Source organism: Nothobranchius furzeri, chromosome 7, assembly GCF_043380555.1.
Source record: "Nothobranchius furzeri strain GRZ-AD chromosome 7, NfurGRZ-RIMD1, whole genome shotgun sequence".
Taxonomy (NCBI): domain Eukaryota; kingdom Metazoa; phylum Chordata; class Actinopteri; order Cyprinodontiformes; family Nothobranchiidae; genus Nothobranchius; species Nothobranchius furzeri.
In genome coordinates this window covers 77,725,625-77,750,494 of record NC_091747.1, presented here as the reverse complement: position 1 = coordinate 77,750,494, position 24,870 = coordinate 77,725,625, and the positions used below count along the sequence as shown (strand labels likewise).

General features: G+C 40.2%; 1 protein-coding gene across 1 annotated transcript; it reads right to left on the bottom strand.

The window, feature by feature from the left end:
* Nucleotides 1-2,743: 2,743 nt before the first annotated feature.
* Nucleotides 2,744-20,275, bottom strand: LOC107381667 (stromal interaction molecule 2). The gene is made up of 12 exons (XM_015953461.3): nt 19,927-20,275; nt 15,308-15,438; nt 11,693-11,807; nt 11,499-11,610; nt 10,028-10,143; nt 9,738-9,915; nt 9,458-9,635; nt 6,778-6,939; nt 6,535-6,635; nt 6,198-6,451; nt 5,142-5,328; nt 2,744-4,499 (listed from the first exon to the last, which is right to left on the bottom strand). The coding sequence occupies exons 1-12, from the start codon at nt 20,045-20,047 to the stop codon at nt 2,972-2,974; spliced, it is 3,183 nt and encodes a 1,060-aa protein (XP_015808947.3). The 5' UTR covers nt 20,048-20,275; the 3' UTR covers nt 2,744-2,971.
* Nucleotides 20,276-24,870: the final 4,595 nt, after the last annotated feature.

The following is a 24,870-nucleotide window of genomic DNA, read 5'->3' as shown; positions in this document are numbered from 1 at the left end:
TTATTGAGATGCTATGGCATGACCTTAATAAGGTGGTTCATGCTAGAAACACCTCAAATAAAGCTGAATTACAACAATTCTGCAAAGATGAGTGGGCCCAAATTCCTCCAGAGCGCTGTAAAAGACTCGTAGCAAGTTATCGCAAACGCTTGATTGCAGTTATTGCTGCTAAGGGAGGCCCAACCAGTTATTAGGTTCAGGGGGCAATTTCATTTTCACACGGGGCAATGTAGGTTTGGATTTTGTTCTCTCCCTAAATAATAACCATTTCAAAACTGCATTTTGTGTTTACTTGTGTTATCTTTGACTAATGGTTAAAAGTGAAACATTTTGTTTGACAAACATGGAAAATAAGAAATCAGGAAAGGGGCAAATAGTTTTTCACACCATTGTACATGGCATTTTCCATCTTTCAGATTTGGTGAATTTCTGTTACACAGAAGCAGTCATTTTAATGTCAATCTTTCAGCCTTAGGCAAAGCGTTAGAGAAATGCACAACCTAAAATATTTTAACTGTAAGACTTTTTTACAAAGTAAACCCATCAAGTTAAAAGTGGAAAATGGAACATTTCTATGAAAAGCTATATTTAAAAAAAAAATAATACCCTAAAGGCAGGGCGTTTAGAGGTGTGCAGAATGAACATAGTTTCTTCTATAAAAGCTATATATTTTTTTTAAACTAATCAACTTTTTATTTTGACGGGCAAGACACTGGGTTTATGTTTCCCTGCTAGTGGGGGGCACCTGTGCCGTAAAAAGTCAGCTTGGCAGGACGAGGCTGGGACTGTGTATAACGGCAAACTCGTTAAGTCAAGCAGCTGATTCTGAGCCCTGAAGACGTTCTTCACAGTAAAAACTGTTAAAATAAAGTTATTACTGGAAATTAGTCCTTATCCTGCACGACTGAGCAGGATCCAGCCAGCCGCAGGGTGTGTCTGCTTGGGCTACAAAAATGCCTAGTGGGGGTTACTGTAGCTTCTCACCAACCAATCAGAATGGGCATCAAAATGTGTAATTTTCCCGGCTAGACATTTGTCTAAATAAAAGTCTACACTTCGTGTCACACCGCCACACAAATAAGATACATTTTTTTTGTTTTTTTAAGGATATTTTAATGACTCCAACTTGTGTTGGGTCTTTATTCTGGGTTACTGTTTGCTGCAACCCACGGTTTAACTCCAGGAAAAACGTTTACAATCTCCATTCATACTAGCTCATTTTCGCTTTCTAAACAGCCAAATTGGAACTCTCCACACAACCGGCCAAGAACACCCCTTCAACATAAAAGGCCAACGCTAACAAATCGTAACCCGTTACACTATGGTAAAACAATGTAAAGCATGAGATTTATAGCCTACATTTGCACACGTATACTAACCATAATCATAGTTTGAAATGAATTTAAATATCATGAAATGTTTAAATTTTACTTTATTTTGAAAGCCACTGGCTTCTTCCTGTCTAGCTGTGGTGCTTCAGGTGCGCTTCTCATGAGACAGTCGAAGAGAAGAAAAGTCTGTATCCTGCCTTATTGACAGTCTCCCAATTCAAGTTAATTCCTTGCCTCCCATTTTGAGTTTAATATTTGTATAAACTGTGGATAAAGCAGGAGGCGGGACTTAAAAGCAGGTTCAGGTTCAGAGAGCGTGGAGCACTCTCACATAAAACCAACAACACAAAATAAAAGGGCGGGGTGAGCACAGATGATCAATAACTGGATAAAAAAGACAGATAATAGATAAATGAGCAGAGAAAATATCTTATTTTGAAATATCGGAGGTGAAGTAACTTTTCAAGAGTGAATAAGAATAAGGGGGCATTCCCGTTTACACACCGAAATGCCCCTTTTAGCGGCTGGCTGGATGATATTGGTACGATCTGGACATGGTGCTGGCTGGTCGGTTCATGTATCAGCAGTGAACCAACACCCGACGGCTGGAAAATGTGTTCTTTTGTTTCACTACCACCTCTAAACACTAGATGTCGCTATAGTGCCTGTGTTCCATATTCAACCTTTAAATGAAGCATGTTTTCAATAAGGTGCTGTTTTACTAAGATCATAACTCTGTTTAACCACTGCATTACATCGCGTTTCTAAATTCATACAATTTCTTAGGAGTACAACTGCACATCAGCACCAGTCCTTGTTCTCTGAGGAATTGAGGATGTGGTCTTCAAGCCAAACTTGTCAAACTAATTCACTAGTTCATCAAATCCTAGCAAGCAGCTAAAGCCTGATTTATGCTTCTCCGTCTGCGTCAGTGCGGAGACACGCAATGACATTATCCGTCCTTGCGTAGGGCTCCGGCAGGCACGCAAGTACGTACGGAGTCGAGCCCACTTTTTAAAACATCCGTCGAACGAGACAGATTACGCAAGCTTGTGATTGGTCAGGATGCTGCTGTTGTTTACAGCGCCGCCATTGCAAAGAGAGCCGAGGATAACTAGCGGCAGACACGGAGAAGCTTGAAGAATACCTCGCGAAAAAACTCTAAAAATATGAACATTTAATTCTCCCGTGACTGGAGGAGTGAAAAGATGCGCAGCAAGCGTTTTATTTGTGGACGGAAATGACAGGAAACGTGGGTTTAGAGGTGGGGAGCGCATGAAGCGGTGGAAGAATGAGAGACAAATATGTACATGTTAAAAGTCTCATATATACACAAAAAACACAATATAAACACACGATCTTGGACCGGTACATGACAGGATACCACAGAACAGCGCTACGCCCTCTGTTGTCCTGCCGGGCAATTGCTTTGCAACACTCTCCAGGAGACGGAGAAGTATGAGAGCAAAACGCTTCTGTCAATCCGTGCGTGTGTGTCCCTTGCGGAGCTGACGGAGAAGCATAAACCAGGCTTAAAGCGTTCCTCCTCAGCTCTTATGGCCTAAGCTGAACAACCAGCCAAATCAAAAGGTAAGTACAGGTAAAGGAGTTCCCAAGCTCCAGTTTCTGATTCCATAAGCTCAGAGTTTCTGAAGACCACTTTGAAGCTTCTCTGGAGGAGGCTCATTTTTCTTTTTAAAAAGATTTTTGAGCTTTAATGTTTTTTTGCTTTTATCCCTGTCTTTGTTTTTATCATCTCCACTTTCAGGGGGTGGTGCAAGTGGTGGTAACACATCCTTCAGTGGTGGCACAGGTGATTCAAATTCAGGGTGCAGCCTGCTCTGAGGCAAATTTGGCGTGGAGGCCGATAAGTTGGTTGGGATGGATGCCGTAGGGCTGCATGACTTCTCTAGGATTCCATCATACACAAGCTGGCTAAGAGGGCCAACGGTATGAAGATCAGATGAAGACTTCCATGGCACCTGGGAGGTTAACATGAGGTCTGGCTGTATGAAGCAAGATGGTAAAGAACTTGATTCAACTTGATTTGCTCCCAACTCATCCCTGAGTATTACTTGTTTGGGTGCTTCCATTGGGACGTCAACTCTGTCCCTGTACATTTTTCCTAGGAAAGGATCTGATGAACTGCGGATGTCATCTCTGGGAATCTTTGGTATTCTCCTTCTAAGAGAACCCACAGACCCATCATTTTCATTTCTCGGTAACCCTCGGCTTGTTGGCGGCTCCAGACTAAAATCTTGCATATCTGTGGAGGATGAAATATCCATATGTTCATCTAGCATCTCTCTGGGTAGCATCTTACTGGAAGCAGAGTCTGTACAATATTCCAGCTCATCTCTAGATATCTTCTGTTGTGGTATTATTGCAGTGTCAACTGGTTGGTCTTTTGCTAATGCTCTCATAGATGCTTCATGATGACTTTCACCAGTATTCAGCGGATGCTTCAAAGAACTTGTGTCTTGAAATGTTCCCATTGAATTCTTTCTCACTATTCTTCTGGATTCACGCAAAAGTTCAGCATCATCTCTTGTCATCTTTTTGGAAACACTGTCCATGGATGACCCCATCATATCTCTTGAAATCTTCCTGCTGCCATTTATTGATGCTTCTAATTCATTTCTAAGAATTGTTCTCATGTCCTGTGGTAAATTGCATTTTTCTCTGTGGACATTCCTTAAAGTAAGATCCCTCAAATCCACTCCTGCATCTTTTTCCATTTTGGGGAGTGAAAACTCTTTTTCTAGCTCATCTGAAAATCCTTTTCCACATGAAACTTCCATTGGAGACTCACTTGCATTATTTGATATCTTCTGTGGTACCATGTTTACAAAGGACTCCTCACCAAAGCTCTTCAGCGAAGAAGTTTCCAAAGAAGGATCTAATATTCTCTCTTTTGTAATTTTTCTGCGACAAACATCCAGATCTGAAGAAGTTTCATGCTCCTCTATGTGACGTTTGTGAAGTGGAGATTCTGCAACTGCTTCTATTTTTTCACTCAGATGCTTTGTAACGAAACAGTCTGAGAAGGGCTCTGATTCATCAAGATAGAATCTTCTAGAAGAATGATCAGCTGTAGAAGTATGAAACACTTTGCTGAGAGAAACAGGTGTAACATAATCCGAGTCCAAAAACTTCTCTTGGGAATCTCTGTGAATGAGAGAAAGTAGATGAAAACATGTAAAACACGTGTCAATGAGCTTAAAGTAAGGCCTAGTCCACAAGTAGCCGGGTTTTTTTTTTCAAACGAATATCCGCCCCTCCAAAAACTTGCATCCACACCACCTCGTTTAAAAAAAGAACTCTGTCCACACGTACCCGGATAAATACGTTGTTAAGGACATGCCAGACCTGTAGGCGGCAGTACTTCCCCCGTTCTTAACCTCGTCCTTCGTCTGTGGTCTTCCGCAAGGAGCAGTAATTCCGCTTGCAAAAACAAACAAGCAGAAAGCGCTTGGACAATTGATAAAGCGAGCGCAGCTCTGAGGGCATCCATGCTGTCGGCTAGTGTAAACACAGGTCGCACACGTGATGTCAGCATTTGTTTGTCGCGGAAAGTGACGTTGCGGACCTTAAAACTCCGGTTTTGTCCGTCCACACGCAGACACCCAAAATGGAGAAAACGCAGATCTTCACTTTGGCCGGACTTTTTAAAAAGATCCATTTTTGTGTGGATGACAGGCCAAAACGTAGACAAATATCCACCTTTTGGCAGATCCCCGGCTACGTGTGGACAGGTTCTAAGGCTCAAATGAAAAACAATGGTGTGAAATCACGGTCAGAGAAACATACTGTTTTTTAAGAGCTGTAAGGACCAGTTCCTCTCCTTCATCATAGCGAGGATAGGGGGCTCGAATGGGGATCAGAAGGTCAGGGTCAGGGGAAATCAGGGCAGCCGGTGGCTGAGGGACGACCCCAGGATGACATACTCTACGTATGGTGGAACCTCGCAATCGTGGAGAGCGCTTCAGGGGTGGAACTGGAAATGGAAGAAGGCAAATATTAAACATGTTAAATTTTCTACCCTTATGTCTAACAAAACCAGAAAACACAAGGGATAAATGTGTGTTTTTGGCAAACAAACTTCTATATAAACATATAGGTTTTAGGTAGTCGTGTTGATCAGCTAAACATACTCACATGAGCTAATGATGGTACTAAACAGTCACAGCATTCGGACTGCCTACCAAATATTGTGAAGGTTGCCCAGCTCATACCAATAAAGCTTTGACTCATTCAGGTATTGATGTTATACTTTTAAGGCTGTCTTTGTGGTGTTTATCATAAGACCTCAGAAGCAAAGTTGATTTTAAAGTATGGAGGCCATTTGGATTTTTACATAAATGTGATCTTTAAACTGATCTGGAAAAAATGTCTAGAAAAAGAGAGCAAGCTTCTACAAATGCACTACCTAATACCTTTGTGTAAATAGAAGCATTGACCTCCGAGTTTCCAGAACAAGGGAAAAAAATAAAATACTAAAAGAATGGTGAACTCTTAAAGCTTTCATCAAAGCTTGATTTGATATAAAAATTATACAAATCCTATCGTATGGACCCCCCCAAAAGAAAATCCCAAAATGTCTCAATGCTTGAATCTTTTTGTTTAGGTAAATTAATCAAAATCGCTGCTGGCTATTTTCATAAAAAAAATGACTTTCATATGTAAAACCTCAACAGAAATGCTAAAAACCACAGTAAGCTTAGCTGTCGAAGGCTGAGCAATAGCTAAATGTTTAGAGAAACTGGATGGAAGACAATGGAACTACATTATGCTCTGAACTACTAACTTAAAGTAATTAAATTATTTGTGTTTTGATTTTTAATTCATTGGTCCCATTGGTCCTACCTGACATCTGTGGTAAAATCGGAGAAGTGGGCTCATCTAGAAGATCTTCTACAGATCCATGAATGGAGCTGTGACACGAGCGGGATGACTGGGGCGCTCGGGACAACCCCAGACCCATAGACTCAGAGTAGAGTTGAGCGGTGAGGTTCACTAGTCCAGGATTCCTCAGAAGCGGGAAGCCACAGAGCAGTTCAATCTGCTGCCAGCGATGAAGGCGCTCTCGCAGACAAGCTGTTACCTCTGACAATGCATTCCTGTTGGACGCACAAGGTTTTGTCATAAAATCTTCCCTGTGTTTTGAGATGTAGCAGAATAAATCCTGAACCTTCTGTCTCACTTTGCCTCCATGATCTTGTGGTCAACCTGGTCTAGAGATGAGCTGTGTGCCACATGAAGAGTTCCCAGCACTGAACTCCTCTTCTTCTTAATCTTTTCTGCCTGCAAAGATAAAGCACAAACCAAAGACTAATGTAAAAACTGTAGATAACGGGATTAATAGTATTCCCTTTTGCCTATATGTGTTATGTATTTACACACAGAACACTGCTTTTAAAGATTTAAACAGGGTTTTGTACATTACCTCTTCCTTGGCAATGTTAAGCTGTAGTTCTGCACCATGCTTTTTAACGTTGTAGTACTGAACCTCAATCTCGTGTGTCAGCTGGAGCCACTGTTGAAGAGCACCTGAAACTGTCCAGCTGGCCAGCATCTCCTTCTCTGCCTGCTTCAGTGCTCCACGGACCTAGCCAAATGTCAGAGGTAAGATATGTGTTTTTTTCAGTGACAGTCTAAGGCCCTGTCCACAAGTAGCCGGGGATCTGCCAAAACGTAGATATTTTTCTACGTTTTGGCCTGTCATCCACACGAAAACGGAGTTTTTTCACACGAAAACAGATCTTTTTAAAAACTCCGGCCAAAGTGAAGATCTGCGTTTTCTCCGTTTTGGGTGTCTGCGTGTGGACAGACAAAACCGGAGTTTTAAGGTCCGCAACGTCACTTTCCGCGACAGAAAAATGCTGACATCACGTGTGCGACCTGTGTTTACACTAGCCGGCAGCATGGATGCCCTCAGAGCTGCGCTCGCTTCATCAATTGTCCAAGCGCTTTCTGCTTGTTTGTTTTTGCAAGCGGAATTACTGCTCCTTGCGGAAGACCACAGACGAAGGACGAGGTTAAGAACGGGGGAAGTACTGCCGCCTACAGGTCTGGCGTGTCCTTAACAACGTATTTATCCGGGTACGTGTGGACAGAGTTTTTTTTAAACGAGGTGGTGTGGATGCAAGTTTTTAGAGGGGCGGATACTTGTTTTTAAAAAAAGCGGCTACTTGTGGACTAGGCCTAAAGCTGTCAACACTAAATACTATTGTTTTAACATGTAGTGTACCACAGGGTTCCACTGATATGCTGATGATAACCAGCTGTACTGCTTTTTTTTTTTGGAGACTGAACTGTTTAAATAGTCAGAGCTACTTCCTGTCAAATACCAATAAATAGTTAAAAGATTTTTTTTCAAATAATCCCAAATGTTTCATATTATCTTCTCACAGCAACGATCCACTAAACAAGCAAGATATTGGTCATTTGGAATGAGCTGCTGAATCAGGCCACAGGAACATAGGTATAGCTTTTGACCAAGCACTGTCTCTCCAAACCCTCCAAACGAATGGCTAAAAACTTAAAACATATCTTAAATTTACAAACGATGGTCTCAAAGTGTTAACGCCAGATAGTTGGGATAAGCTTTTGCTCTTTACAATAAAAAAATACTTTCATTGGCTTCCAAAGATCTGAAATGTCATCACAAGCTTTTTAAATCAAACTAATAGTGGCAGCAGTAGCTCAGGTGGTAAAGCGGGTTGCCTCATGATCGGAGGGTCATGGGTTCGATTCCAGCTCCCGCCGGGGGTATTCTGCTGTTGTGTTCTTGGGCAAGACACTTCACCCAACTTTCTTGTGTTGGTGGTGGTCAGAGGGGCCAACAGCAACAAATGGCAGCCTCACCTCTGTCAGACCTCCCCAGGGCGGCTGTGGCTGCAAAGTAGCTTACCATCACTAGCAGTGTGTGAATGTGAGAGTGCACGAAAGCATCTTTGAGTGTCCTAAACAAGAGCTATATAAGTTTGATGATGATTATTATTATTATTATTATAGACAAACACGACTCTTGTTTTGTTTTATTTTACCTGTTATTTTAGATGAAATTTAACTTCTGGGGCTTTTTTCTGTCAGGCTCGTTGGTTTTGCTCTCATCTGTTGAACCCTTACTCCTCATCTCAAGTCCTCAAACCACATAAGCAGAAATGATGAGTTCATTTGACTCATCTGAATAGAGATCATGCCTCCTAAGCAGTCTCAGAAAACTGGTAGGAACTAACAAAATTCAGCCTTAAAATATCTGACGTCTGAATATATTTCATTTTACTAATATTTTTGACTATTTTCGGGTTATTTTTGTTTTTTGTTTTGTATTTTATTGTGAAGTCACTACATACTGAATATATTAATGTTTCTTTTTCCATTCTGATTTTGTAAGTGGCAGATGTATGGTGGTACCATGCTTTAAAACAAACTCATCAATCAAGAGTGCAAAATTCATTATGAATAAAGTTCAGCTTTGTAAAAGTCAAACTGTACACCATAAAGTCGAAATCAAATATGTTTGTCAATAATTAATGTTTCACAAGCTTAAAAATGAAATTTGGAGGTTTGTTTATTTGGGATTTTGGGACCTGAAAGGTTCTTTAGACCAGTTGTTGTTGATGAGATTCTCCTTTTAAATGTGCAACATCTGAAAAGGGGATTACTTAAAAAATCAACTTGTGCTTATAATTTACTGCTAATTGTTTTTTTTATAAAGGTGTTTCAAATTTTCCCCTTGACGCAACTGACAGCTTCTTTAAGACACACGGGTGCTGCTTGGCAACATTTGCCAAAAGGAAGAAAAAGCAACTTTCTGTTGATCCAAATGTACGTTTCCTGCCAGAAGGAGGCATGATCAGAATGACTGCCAGGCCGTGGTATTTTTAACTGACTGGAGGAAACATTAGATGACCTAGATTTTACAGCTGGAGGGAGTCACATTACGCCAAAAGATAATGTTACACTTGTATATTGTAGTAAGTCATACTTGTGCCTGTGCTAATTTGCATTTATAAAAATAATAAATAAATCTGCTTTAGGTTTGCTTGAAAACTTTCCAAAGAACTAAGATTAGCAAACATGTATCCCTGTGATTTCATTTGAAAATTAACATTTCTTACCTGCTCCAGCTCCTCCTCTGCATATCGAAGACGACTGAGCTCACTGACCGCTCCCTGCCTCAGCTCATGAAGGCGATGGGCTTCCTCCTGCGCCCCCATGATCTCATCCCTCATCTTCTCCTCCAGGTTCTGCTTTTCCTCTGCCACATTACGTTTCTCCTCCTGGGCTAGCTCCAGTCTGAAGAAATTCATATTTTTTTGGTTTATTCGCACAAACTAGTCATTGAATAAATTGTAGCAGATAAGATTTGGAAAAATGAAATATAAGTGAAGTAGTTACTGCTCCTGCAGGTCCGTGAGGCTCTGTTCAGCTCTCTGCAGACTTTCTAAATCTTTCATCATTTTGGCAATGTGGACCTTGCTGGCTTTGCTCTGGGCCTGAGCAAACCAACAGCCTCCGACGCCCATCACCACGGAGACAATGAGCAGAAAGTCTTTCATGTAGTTATGAGGGGGGCCTGTGGGAGAAAGGATTTAATTGTGAAACGTGAACAGGGAAGAAATCTGATGTTATATTTGACGTTAAAACAAAAGAGGCATCTAAAGTAAAAGGTGGTGATTTGTTCCTACGTGTAGGTGCTCCAAACAGCACCACATCCAGGGCTTTGATATTGAGCTTCTGTTTGTCTCTCTGGTCCAGAATTTTCAACTGGCCACTCAGGAAGGAAGGCTCATTTGCTGCAATCCTAGAGACAAAAACCTATTCAGCTTTAAAAACACATTAAAACATTGGTGCTTTTCTATGGGGTGCCATTTGTAAAGTAAAACAGTCATAATCTAACAGCAATATTTTTGGTTATTTAGCATATCATAAGAGAAAAAATTGGGAGTTCATTTTTTCAAAGTCATATTTTCACCATGTTATTCATACATTTATAAATGTTAAAGTTTCCAAATAAATATTTCTTTTGCAAACTAAATATTTAGGTCTGATCTAAATATTTAGTTTGTAAAATAAATATTTAATTTACTAATTAAATATTTATTTTGGAACTAAATATGTAATTTGTAAATTAAATATTTATTTTCCAAAAAAAAAATTTTAGATCCCAGCTAAATATTTATTTTGGAGCTAAATATTTAGTTTGCAAAATCAGTATTTGGGAAATAAATATTTAAGTCTGACCCAAAATTATAAAAAATAGTGTGGAGCTTAATAACATCGTGGAAAATAAATATTTAGCTGGTATTTAAACATTTAGCTAACATACAAATTCGCTTGCCAATAAGCGGAAGTTGGCTACCAAAATAAAAGCTGGATCTCGCTAACTTCTTTATAAACTCTTGCTCTGAACCAGAACTTGTTTTATCTCCGGTTCTATTCTTCTTCAGCCAATACGTCGGACATGTTCAGAAGAATAGAACCGGAGATAAAACAAGTTCTGGTTCGGAGCAAGAGTTTATAAAGAAGTTAGCGAGATCCAACTTTTATTTTGGTAACCAACTTCCGCTTATTGGCAAGCAAATTTGCATGTTTGCTAAATGTTTAAGTACCAGCTACATATTAATTTTCCACGACATTATTTAGCTCCACATTATATTTCATATTTTTTGATTCAGACTTAAATATTTATTTCCCAAATACTGATTTTGCTAACTAAATGTTTAGCTCTAAAATAAATATTTAGCTGGGATCTAAATATTTGTTTCGGAAAATAAATATTTAATTTACAAATTAAATATTTAGTTCCAAAATGAATATTTAATTAGTAAATTAAATATTTAGTTAGTGAATTAAATATTTATTTTACAAACTAAATATTTAGATCAGACCTAAATATTTTGCTTGCAAAATAAATAGTTAACTACAAATTAAATATTTAGCTTGCTAACTAAATATTTATTTGGAAACTTTAACATTTATAGATGTATGAATAACATGATGAAAATATGATTTTGAAAAAGTGAACTCCCAATATTTTCTCTTATGATATGCTAAATAACCAAAAACATTGCTGTTAGATTATGACTGTTTGACTTTACAAATGGCACCCCATACTTTTCCTGTGCCATGCTTACACATCCCATTTCCCCGTCTCACCTAGGGAGGGTGTTTCCATTGGCCTTAAAGTCTTTAAAATTCCTTTCATACTGTGGCAGCTCTACAAACTCTTTCAACCACTGTAGGACCTCATCTTGAGTCCAGTTATGTACTGTCAAACAAAAACCCAAAGTTGCATAAAGTAAAACTTTCCACCTTTAGAGACGAATATTAGCTTTAATAAAAATGTCCACCTTCAGATGACTTCCAGCCCCTCCAGAGCTCCTCCACTGTGATGTGCTGGTCTTCTCTGTGCAGTTTGCTGTGCTTTTGGGTCTGCTGCTGCTGCTTCATGTCTTCGATGATAAACTGCAGCAACAACAAAGAGAACAGCATGGTAAAATGTTCAGGCGGGGTTTGCAGAACATTCATGTGAAAAATAAAATGCATGCAGTTGTTCTCTGGAGACTGACTCAGAGTCTAAGAAGGTTTTACTTCTATGTCCTAATGACCTCTTTGGTACCTTTGGTGAGGTGTTTTGTGTATCAAGGATTTAGCACACTTTCAACAATTTATGATTTCACAACAAAGGTTGTGTCTTTTATCTTCACTATTTTTGATTTGCAGCTAAAATGTACAACTCAGCGTGCAGCCTGTTGCAGATCCACTATAAATTTCAAGAGCGACAATTTATGTTAGAACTCTTTCAGAAACGAAGAACCATGAAGCCTAGTTGGTATTTCTCCATCAGCAAGTTTCACGCATGAACACACACACACAGAAACACACACATTCTCATCTAGCATTCGTTGTGAGGTTATTGACTTTCATTCATTTTAGTGACTGAACTGCGCTTAACCCTAACCCTAACCAATCTTTTTCTAACCCTACCCTAAACTAACACTTAACTCACACCATACCTCTAAAACTAACAAGTAGAGCTCTGTAACATTGTACCAAAGTGAGGACCAGGTGAAATGTCCTCACTTTGCAGGTAAAGAGCTTGTCGTTGGTCCTCACTTGAATGTATAAACGAGTACACACACACAGACACACATTGACAGGTATGTTTTCCTTGAATAAGTCTAAGGCCCTGTCCACACTTAGCCGGGGATCTGCCAAAACGTAGATATTTTTCTACGTTTTGGCCTGCCATCCACACAAAAATTGAGTTTTTTCACACGAAAACGGATCTTTTTAAAAACTCCGGCCAAAATGAAGATCTACGTTTTCTCCGTTTTGGGTGTCTGCGTGTGGACAGACAAAACCGGAGTTTTAAGGTCCACAACGTCACTTTCCGCGACAAAAAAATGCTGACATCACGTGTGCGACCTGTGTTTACACTAGCCGGCAGCATGGACGCCCTCAGAGCTGCGCTCGCTTTATCAATCGTCCAAGCGCTTTTTGCTTGTTTGTTTTTGCAAGCGGAATTACTGCTCCTTGCGGAAGACCACAGATGAAGGACGAGGTTAAGAACGGGGGAAGTACTGCCGCCTACAGGTCTGGCATGTCCTTAACAACGTATTTATCCGGGTACGTGTGGACAGAGTTTTTTATTAAAACGAGGTGGTGTGGATGCAAGTTTTTGGAGGGGCAGATATTCGTTTTTAAAAACCCGGCTACGTGTGGACTAGGCCTCAGTTGGTGTGTTGTGAAACAATTCTTCTCCAGGACAGCAGGGGGCACAGACCTTTTCTGGTGGGTCTGCCTACCATTGCCGTGACGTCTCTTGCCGACAACAGATTGTTTACTTCAGCTAGTAAACACAAATAACTTGAGGGAGGTGTGAATTTTTAGTTAATTTTTAGATTATTGTGTTGATGTATAAATTTCTTATTGTTCCTATTTTTTAAAGTTTAACTCACGGAGGCTGCAGCTCTCTCTGAAGTGAAGAGGTTCCCATCCCCTCCGCCTTACTTCTCGGAGACTTGTTTCTGTGAACTGTCAGACGTTTTGTGTTTTATGCTGAGGTGTTTTGTTTGCATGGCAAAGCTACCCCCTGTCAGGGGTAACTCTGGAATGCCTTTTTCTCCCTCCCCCATGTTTTCCTCGTGTTACACGTTTTCACTTCTGCATATGGGAGCACCAGGTATGCGCAGGCCCACAGTTCAGCCTGATTCTGTAAGGTGGTGTGTTACTGTCATGTCAGACCTTGCACAGGTTGTTCTGAAACTGTAATTTTGTACCGGGACGCTGGTACAATGACAAAGATTCTTGATAATGATGCTGCATGTCTCCGCAGACATAGTCATGACATGTAACCAGACCTTTTTCTCACTTATGGTTGAGGATACATCACAACTTAGTTTTTCTCTGGAGAATATGAGATCAGAGGCACATTTTACTTGGTTACCCTAATGAGTCACTGCTATCAGCTTTAACATTTCTGTCATTTTTACATTTGTTTATTTGGTTAGATCCCCATTAGCTTTGCAGCATGCTGCCTTAGCTACTCTTCCTAGAATCATTTAATAGATCATTACATTATATCCTTATATAGTTTTTACAACTAAAACAGTACTAAAGTACTTCCTAAATGACTAACACTGAGGCCCTGTCCACAAGTAGCCGGGGATCTGTCATCCACACGAAAACGGAGTTTTTTCACACGAAAATGGATCTTTTTAAAAACTCCGGCCAAAGTGAAGATCTGCGTTTTCTCCGTTTTGGGTGTCTGCGTGTGGACAGACAAAACCGGAGTTTTAAGGTCCGCAACGTCACTTTCCGCGACAAAAAAATGCTGACATCACGTGTGCGACCTGTGTTTACACTAGCCAACAGCATGGATGCCCTCAGTGCTGCGCTCGCTTTATCAATTGTCCAAGCGCTTTTTGCTTGTTTGTTTTTGCAAGCGGAATTACTGCTCCTTGCGTAAGACCACAGACGAAGGACGAGGTTAAGAACGGGGGAAGTACTGCCGCCTACAGGTCTGGCATGTCCTTAACAACGTATTTATCCGGGTACGTGTGGACAGAGTTTTTTTTAAACGAGGTGGTGTGGATGCAAGTTTTTGGAGGGGCGGATATTCGTTTTTTTTTTTTTTAAACCTGGCTACGTGTGGACTAGGCCTGAATTGCTCTTGTGTGTGAAATGTGCTATACAAATAAAGCTGCCTTGCCTTGCCTAATGAGCTAAATATTTGGATTCTTTAGGTGCAGTGACACCTTTGATAAATGTTTTAATGTTGACCTTGTTGTTTAAATAGACTTAATGGGGGTCTGTGTTTTTATGTCCACTGCAGCATTAAAGTATGTTGCAAATGTAACTGATGCAGTGCGTCAGAGCTGCCTTGGAATGAGTTCTCAGTTGTAAACACAGGCTTCGTGTGATGGCTGATGGCATATCTGGATTTTAATGGGTTCGGTTGACTCGTCTGATGTCAGCCTGTCAACTGTAACCTGAAGCTCTAAATGCTGTAAATGCAAAATATTCTGGGTTTACTGCCAATGGATTTGTTTTGAGGAAAACTGTGGAAAGCACACCCAAATGAACACTTCTTATAAATCCATCTCATGGATGTGTCTTTTTAGGAAAGTTCAGGAACATCTGCAGCATTTTGAAGAAGCATGGCTGCAGAAGCCTTAATTTACAAGTGTTTCTCTGCCTTAGGTTCGTTATGTAAAAGTTCATTATCAACTAAAAAACTAGTCCAGTCAGTTATACTCCAGTCAGGATGACCACAAAGGCCACCAGAGTTCCAGTTTTCTATTAGTGCAAACTGATTTTGTCACTGAGCCAAAAAGCAAACTTATACTCTGTTGCTATCCTTGAAGGAGCACCTGACAACTCCAGGCAGAACACCTGTTGTTGTACTGCTTCACTCTGCAAGAGAAAAGTGAGTAACAGCTTAAATATAAGAGGACTTGTACCTCCATGCTCTCCTCCACCTCAATACCGCCGTCTTGGTCATCGTCCATCATCTGGTGGATGTTCCTCAGAGCCTCCAGGCTGTAGCGATCAGCCTCGTTCATACATGGTGGAAACACAACCATACATGGGTCTACAGACACATAATTATCATTATTTTAGTTCATGCTAATTCTATCTTACAGCCTTTACATTGTCATAAATGTTGCATTTCATGATTCGGGCACACATATTACAAAAAAATCCAACCAGTAAAAAAATAAACAGATAAATTATTATTCCTTAAACTGGGATTTATCCAACCGGTTTCCACTCCACATAAAGTTCTTTGTAATTCTGTAATTTTAAATTTATGTTGTTCTAGGTTATAAAATAGCATTTATACAAACTGCTGATTTTTTTTTTCAGATTTATTTTTAAATGGCAGCAATCCATTTTAAAATTGGCCCTAAAATGAATTAGCTGGTCCGTACAATCAGAACTGATTTCTCTTTCTCCAAACTGAGGTTGTTCAAAATGCTAAAAAGTAAAATATTAGTTGTTAAGACGTTTTTCACACAGACATGATGATATAAACTCGCCCTTTAAAAGGCTAGCAACAAACCCACTAAATAAGTTCAATACATTATGACTAGCTGATTTAAAGAAAAACACATCCTACAAATCCACATGTGGGTGGTCATTTATTCCAGGTGCACTCTAGTTGTTATAAAATCATGAATTTGTCTTTTATATTCCATTTTAGAACAGAAATTCAAATGGGAGCAGCACTTTCACGTTTATTTAATTTAAATCGTATCTAGTTTCTGTTCCTGTTAAAGTGTGATACGCAAGAAAAGAAAGGGATGCAAAAGCGATCTCTTTTACTTAAATATAAAATGCAAGTATATATTATAAGACTGATTACAGATGGTTCCTCACCACACAGCGGTGAAGACTCTGGACTATGTGACTAATGAACTATCATATTTAAGGCTACAGTGTCTTCCAGGATCAAGTGCATGATGGGAACATATGGGATGATTGGTCCAATGAGTCACGGTTCATTTTTTTTCTGTGACACATAAGTTTGGGTGCTTCAATGAGCAATCTGCAGAAGGTCAAAGGTCAGCCAGTAAAATTCACCATCAGCAGACCTCCGTAAAACAAGCTGCTCCCCGCCCACAGTGTGAGATCCATAAACTGTGGCAAAAACAATCTCCGGGTAAATAGGTGGATACTGTTTCCCAATGTATGCAGGTGGGGAAAAAAGTCAAAACAAACAGTAGAAAATGGAATTAATTGGTTAATAGTCCTGTATTTCTAACTGATGAGTTTGTTAACGATTACCTTTTATTGTAAATTTAATTTGGTCAAATTTAGTCAAACTTTATTTAACTTTTTTGAAATCTAAGCAAAATGCTGTGAATCAATTATTTATTAAAACGAGATTATATATATATACATATATATATATATATATATGTGTGTGTGTGTGTGTGTGTGTGTGTGTGTGTGTGTCTGTTCTTGAAATATGTATTGCTACTGTAAAAAAATTAAACACCTAATTTATGTCAACCCATATTGGATCAGAAATGGTGAATTATTATTATGTGAACTATTTTATATATATATATATATATATATATATATATATATATATATATATATATATATATATATATATATATATATATATATACAGTTATCATGTTCTGTGTCCCTTTGTTCCCCAGCCCCTCCAGTTCCCACTCCAGGTTCTCCATGTTATGTGTCCCAGTAGTATCCCCAGCCTTCTGTAGATCTCTCCTCTTGTGTCCTCCTAGTCACTCCTTAGTTTTCATAGTTTTAGTTCTCCTCACTTATCCCTCCAGTTAGTAGTTGGTTGCCCTAAGTCTTTGTTTAATTATCCGGTTTCTAGAGTTATCTGCCCTCCTGCTTGTTTTCCTTTCACCATTTAGATTATTGTTTTCACCTGCCTTCCCTCCAGCTCACCACTCACACCTGCCACCTGTTCCCCTGATCACCTCACTCCTGCTTATAAGCCTTGTCTTGTCACACTGTGTTTGTCGGTCCATTGTTGTTTGTCAGCGGTGTTTTGGTGATTCTTGACAGTCTCGTCTTGTTCCTGTTCCTAGCTTTCAGTGTTTCTAGTTCTCTAGTGTTTTTGATGACTCTGTTTAGATTTTTGGATTTTATTTTTGGTTCCCTGCCTTTGGATTACTACCTTAATAAAGGATTTTTACTTTATCCTCCACCTCTGCCTCGTTCATCTGGTATCTGCATCTTGGGTCCTAAAACATCCTCCTACACCAACTCGTGACAACAGTGGTGTGAAAAACTATTTGCCCCCTTCCTGATTTCTTATTCTTTTGCATGTTTGTCACACAAAATGTTTCTGATCATCAAACACATTTAACAATTAGTCAAAGATAACACAAGTAAACACAAAATGCTGTTTTGAAATGATGGTTTTTATTATTTAGGGAGAGAACAAAATCCAAACCTGTGTGAAAAAATAACCCAACTGTGGTGTTTTACACCTGAGTTCAATTTCTGTAGCCACCCCCAAGCCTGATTACTGCCACACCTGTTTCCATCAAGAAATCACTTAAATATGAGCTGCCTGACAGAGAAGTAGACCAAAAGCACCTCAAAAGCTAGACATCATGCCAAGATCCAAAGAAATTCAAGAACAAATGAGAACAAAAGTAATTGAGATCTATCAGTCTGGTAAAGGTTACAAAGCCATTTCTAAAGCTTTGGGACTCCAGCGAACCACAGTGAGAGCCATTATCCACAAATGGCAACAACATGGAACAATGGTGAACCTTCCCAGGAGAGGGCGGCTGACCAAAATTACCCCAAGAGTGCAGAGACAACTCATCCGAGAGGTCACAAAAGACCCCAGGACAACTTCTAAAGAACTGCAGGCCTCACTTGCCTCAGTTAAGGTCAGTGTTCACGACTCCACCATAAGAAAGAGACTGGGCAAAAATGGCCTGCATGGCAGATTTCCAAGACGCAAACCACTGTTAAGCAAAAAGAACATTAGGGCTCGTCTCAGTTTTGCTACGAAACATCTCAATTGATTGCCAAGACTTGTGGGAAAATACCTCGTGGACTGATGAGACAAAAGTAGAACATTTTGGAAGGCAAATGTCCCGTTACATCTGGCGTAGAAGTAACACAGCATTTCAGACAACGAACGTCATACCAACAGTAAAATATGGTGGTGGTAGTGTGATGGTCTGGGGTTGTTTTGCTGCTTCAGGAACTGGAAGGCTTGCTGTGATAAATGGAACCATGAATTCTACTGTCTACCAAAACATCCTGAAGGAGAATGTCCGGCCATCTGTTCGTCAACTAAAGCTGAAGCGATCTTGGGTGCTGCAGCAGGACAATGACCCAAAACACACCAGCAAATCCACCTCTGAATGGCCGAAGAACAACAAAATGAAGACTTTGGAGTGGCCTAGTCCAAGTCCTGACCTGAATACTATTGAGATGCTATGGGATGACCTTAAAAAGGCGGTTCATGCTAGAAAACCCTCAAATAAAGCTGAAATGCAACAATTCTGCAAAGATGAGTGGGCCAAAATTCCTCCAGAGCGCTGTAAAAGACTCGTAGCAAGTTATCGCAAACGCTTGATTGCAGTTTTTGCGCTAAGGGAGGCCCAAGCAGTTATTAGGTTCAGGGGGCAATTACTTTTTCACACAGGGCAATGTAGGTTTGAATTTTGTTCTCTCCCTAAATAATAAAAACCATCATTTCAAAACTGCATTTTGTGTTTACTTGTGTTATCTTTGACTAATATTTAAATGTGTTTGATGATCAGAAACATTTTGTGTGACAAACATGCAAAAGAATAAGAAATCAGGAAGGGGGCAAATAGTTTTTCACGTGTGTGTGTGACAGTCACTCTGTAGGGAATCTGTGGAGCTAATCATATTGTAAAGTTTTTAGGAAAGTTGTGAATTCAACAGAATGAGTAAATATGTGACGTATGATTTTACTGCAACTCTGCATAGATGAGTGGCCTCTTTTATTCCGTGCAATGAGCTGTGACACAACAGTAAGATAAAAATAAATTTAACCACCACTTAAAGGATATATTGTCTGATGAAACAAAAAAGCTACTTTATAACAACAGCATAAATTATTTCAGAAGCAAATATTAAGGGTGTATAATTAGTCTCTACTTTAAAGGGATACTTCAGAATGTTTGAAGTGAATTCTTCTAGAAACCTGAAACAATCAGGGTCTTCTGGAAAAATCAGTCATCTTAATGAAACTGTTTTTAAAAAGGCAAACAAAACACGTCCCTGAATAAAGAGGGAAATCAATGATTTAATTCGAGTGGTTTTTAATCCACTTTCTGACTTGAACCAGAATTTGTTCGTCAGTCCAGTCGTAACAGTTTGTTTCTTCGAACTGAGGCTGTTCAAGAGAAGGTTTAGTTCACGACCTTTCAACAAACACACACTTTAAAAGATCTACAGTCTTTTTAAATTGTTTTGTTGAAAAAAGTAGCATGCTATTTTAGTAAAATGTTTATGATTTGATCAAAACAAAATTAGACAAGAAATAAACACAAATGAAGAAATGAGTCAACTAAAAAGAGGTTACTGGGCTACATACCTGGTGGGTGGAAAGCTGTGCCCCCTCCATGGGAGGTGAAGCTCTGGAGGTCTCCGACAGTTTGCGCTGCCACAAAAAGCGCAGTGTGAAAAACAAGCAAGAAAAGGATCAGAGGAAGCATTTCAGATGACCGGGTGCCTCAAACTGTTGTCCAAAGTCCAGAAAGTCCTTAACAAATGGATGAAGAAATAACGTGAACAGGACGGAGCCGTGTCCCTGAGGCGGCTGTGTCAGTGGAAGAAAACGATCTGTTTCTATTACGGGCAGAGATGTGCAACTGATGCTCACTTAGGGATCAGGCAAGTCGGATAATGTTTTCAAACCTATAAAAGCACTCACAAATAGAGGATAGATGAACACTTAAAACATGTCCAATTGAAAAGGGGTAATCTCAAGACTTGGAGAAAAATACATCAGAATACATGTTTCTGGTAAGAAATCCACTCTGATCATAGAGCTTTCAGAAAAATACCAACAGACTCAAAATGGGATTGGCATCCATTGTTCCCGTTGTCTGACCAGTCTGTGTTGGATTTAAGTGTTTTATAGTAAACAGATCCAGTTAAACCACACAAACCATCCCATCAAAAGGAGGACGCGTGACCTTTATCCCCAGAACTGACAGCCATCCCCTCCCAGCAGCAGGACCCCTTGTCTTACCCAATCCCAATCTCTCTCTCTCTCTCTCTCTCTCTCTCTCTCTCTCTCTCTCTCTCTCTCTCTCTCTCTCTCTCTCTCTCTCTCTCTCTCTCTCTCTCTCTCTCTCTCTCTCTCTCTCTCTCTCTCTCTCTCTCTCTCTCTCTCTCTCTCTCTCTCTCTCTCTCTCTCTCTCTCTCTCTCTCTCTCTCTCTCTCTCTCTCTCTCTCTCTCTCTCTCTCTCTCTCTCTCTCTCTCTCTCTCTCTCTCTCTCTCTCTCTCTCTCTCTCTCTCTCTCTCTCTCTCTCTCTCTCTCTCTCTCTCTCTCTCTCTCTCTCTCTCTCACACACACACACACACACACACACACACACACACACACGAGGAATACTCCAGTTAAGTTTTATGTGGAATTTCAACCTGATTTTCTTGAGAATCCACCAGAAGATGAACAAGTCAGAGCTTTGACTAACTTGAAGAACCTCAGAACGAAGGATCAACCAGATCCACTCAAACCCGATTTTAGGAAGTATTGTGTGATATCAACACCATCATGCCAGCTAAAACCTCTCATGTTGCATGTCCTTGTTCACAGCTCTCCATGCCACGTGACGAGGCTTTACACGTCTCTACGCTGTCGTTCACAGAGGAACTCTTAAACCCTCAGTTTCAAATACTTTGTCCTGATGAGCAGAAAAAATAACAACTTTAAGGATAAAAAACTAAGAGTGACAGATGCAACTAACCCACTGGTACAGATGCTCGCCTCAGCCGTCACCAAGTGTCCGGTTTCATCCGGTGAGCTCCCGGTTTAAAAATAGTGGGACAAATTTGACCTCTGCCCTGGTGAGCATGCCAAAGTGGCAGCATGTGCAGGGACTGGATGAGGGCATGGTTTCTTTGTGTTTTATCAAATTTAAAATTAGCTACAATTAAGGCAAATAGATCAAAATGTTCAATGTGGATTTTTGCTTCAGAGCAAGGTCTCAAAGACCCTGGAGAAATGTCATCGGTCCAATTCTCTGCAGCTAAAACGTCCACATCTGCATTTCACACACCAGTGTGTGATCACTAATCAAGACTTTCATTTTTCATCTCTAAATGCTTAAATTTACGAATGATTAGATTCGACTGACCGTTAACCTGAGCCACCAGAGCTAGCGCTAGTGGCTAGCTCTGGGGAAGGCCTCAGCCTCACAATCCTCTGCACTTTAGTTGTGTCTGCTGTGTGTTTGTGTTGGGATCATGAAATTATTGAATTATTGGCCAAAGGTGGCAAGCTATGGCATTGATTGAGCTAACAGACCATCTAAGGTTTCAGTTTAATTTTCATCAGCGAGTAAAATTATATTTCTGTACTTTATTTCTCTAATTGAAGGGGGTGAAATGCTGTGCATTAAAACAACACTGCTTAGTCAAAATGGGCTAAAATGTGACGTGTTGGTAGGGCTGGGTACCGAGGCCTGGTCCCGTCTCCCTGGGTCGGAGCCAGACACGGCTCCCGGCGTTTTGAGTAAACTACACTGTAATATGAACTGTAATATGTAACTGTAATATGAACAGCAGCAGAACATCAATAAGGAATTAGGGGACTACTGTAGGAGCTACAATGCTCCAGGATTATATTTAAAGCTTTTTTGAACACATAACCAGAGTTCAAATCTGTTAAAAGAAAAGATCACAAACATAGTTTTTTTAACAAGAGACAGATTATTTTTGCGTTATGTAAAATAAAAATAAAAACAAATTAAAAAAAGAGGCTAAATGATCAGGAAGAACATAACATGTATTCTGAGCTCAACCACAGACATCATGTATTCACTACTAACTGGTCAATCTCTTAAAAGAATAAGACTAATTCACAAAATGTCTCTTTAAAAACAAAAAGACAGTTTTTTCCAACTGCCACAGCACAAGATAATGTTAAAAGCGTGTTAATGACAATAAAAACAGCAAAAGAAAAAGGAACTTACTACAAAAACACCTTAAGACGAGCATCGAAACAGAAACCAAAGACTGGGGAAAAATGAAAGTATGCAGTATAACACAAAAAAAAGTTAAAATGTACCTCAGCAAAAGCTTGCAAAAACATATGAATACAATAATACAGTAACATTTCTTGGTCCCTACAAACTAGGGCTGCACGATATTAGGAAAACCTGCGATATTCGATAACAGTGCTTAATATTGCGATATCGATGTTACTCGCGATAAATGAACAAATACTAAAGTATGCAGTGTTGATGTCGTCTGGCGTGTGACGTCTGCTCTGGGCTCAAAGCAAACAAAAACTAATGCATGAATTCCATTACAACATAACATTTTTATTGCAAAAATATGCAGCTGCACCCGCTACTGTATTAGCAGCTGCACCCGCTACTGTATTAGCAGCTGCACCTGCTACTGTATTAGCAGCTGCACCTGCTACTGTATTAGCAGCTGCACCTGCTACTGTATTAGCAGCTGCACCTGCTACTGTATTAGCAGCTGCACCTGCTACTGTATTAGCAGCTGCACCCGCTACTGTATTAGCAGCTGCACCCGCTACTGTATTAGCAGCTGCACCTGCTACTGTATTAGCAGCTGCACCTGCTACTGCATTAGCAGCTGCACCCGCTACTGTATTAGCAGCTGCACCCGCTACTGTATTAGCATCTGCACCCGCTACTGTATTAGCAGCTGCACCCGCTGCTGTATTAGCAGCTGCACCTGCTACTGTATTAGCAGCTGCACCCGCTACTGTATTAGCAGCTGCACCTGCTACTGTATTAGCAGCTGCACCTGCTACTGTATTAGCAGCTGCACCCGCTACCGTATTAGCAGCTGCACCTGCTACCGTATTAGCAGCTGCACCTGCTACTGTATTAGCAGCTGCACCTGCTACCGTATTAGCAGCTGCACCCGCTACTGTATTAGCAGCTGCACCCGCTACTGTATTAGCAGCTGCACCCGCTACTGTATTAGCAGCTGCACCCGCTACTGTATTAGCAGCTGCACCTGCTGCTGTAATAGCAGCAAAACAACAAACTGCATGCACACAGTTTCTCAGTGACTTTAAAACATCACCAACACCATAAAATTTTTTCTGATGCTCCAAATACAGAAAAACATCCCTTACCAGGGTTTTAGAATAAATAGTTTAAATGTTAAATAATAGTTAACATCACTTAAATGCAACAGCAAATTATCTCATTGCTACTGAACATTTTGTTATGATATAAGGCTGTTGCTGTAACTGGGAAGTGAACTGTGCTGGGCCAAACTAAGAGAATAATAAGATTTTCTGAGGGAAAGAGAAAAACAATTGTCTACCTTTCAGAAGAGGAACTGGCAAAAAACTACATGGAAAATATGTGAAAACATTTGTTTTTAACCCCAAATTGAACAAGTTTACCTAGATCTTAAAAAGCAGCTCAGATGATGAAACAGCAACTATGATTCTGATAACAAGCTAACTAATTGAACTAGCTCCTCTAAGATAACCGGCTAGCAGAGCTTCTGACTGACAGTTTATGTGCAGCAGCGAATCAACTATCCTGATTAACAAGGTTATAAAAGCTCATAAATGAAAATGTGTGGGGGAACTTTTCCAGGCCCTCTTTAGCAGGGTGGGACAGGGAGGAGAGTGCTGTAGCCTTTTAGCTGGAAGCTAACCGGAGCCTGGGGCTAACACTAGCGACATGAAGGTGGGTTGGTTCACTGGCACGTGTCGGAGTCAGCCCGGTTATTATCAGCTGCTTAACGACACCGAGCGGAGTCACGTTCACGTTTGAAAGCAGCGCTGAATCCAGAAACGTCAGCACAAAGTGCGTTCGTTGCTCTGAGCCAGCATGACGAACAAGGGAACGGCGCCGCTAACTCTGTTCGGGTGTTGCTTTCCAAAAGGGTCTACGTAGTGGGCGGGCGTATTACGTGAACGGACCCATCTGATTGGCCGCATATCAGAAGGGCTACATTTGATTGGTCAAATAATACTTCCGCGTAAAAAACAGAGCTGGTTTACAAAAAGCTGATTTATGACACGGATGGAAATGTTTGAACCAAACATTTATCGCTGTTTTTGCCGTGTTTTGCGATGGGCCTATCGCACGTCCTATTATCGCGATGACGATAATTTTTCGATATATTGTGCAGCCCTAATACAAACTATGTTACTCTTAAAATGTTCCCTGTCTTGGAACTAATATTTAAAAGGTTTTTCAGTAAAAAATATGAGCTTAGTGGTGAAAAAGAGGAAGTTAGATTTAAAATTAAAACTCAAGTAAAAAAAAGTATATGAAAGTCAGAAGGCACATTCACCTACTTTCA

Excerpts from the sequence above, each read along its gene's own strand:
- LOC107381667 (XM_015953461.3), bottom strand. The coding sequence starts at position 20,047 with ATGCTTCCTCTGATCCTTTTCTTGCTTGTTTTTCACACTGCGCTTTTT. Across the intron at positions 6,940-9,457 it reads CAGAGGAGGAGCTGGAGCAG|GTCCGTGGAGCACTGAAGCA; the intron begins GTAAGAAATGTT and ends ACATTTGGCTAG. Across the intron at positions 6,636-6,777 it reads TTAACATTGCCAAGGAAGAG|GCAGAAAAGATTAAGAAGAA; the intron begins GTAATGTACAAA and ends TTATCTTTGCAG.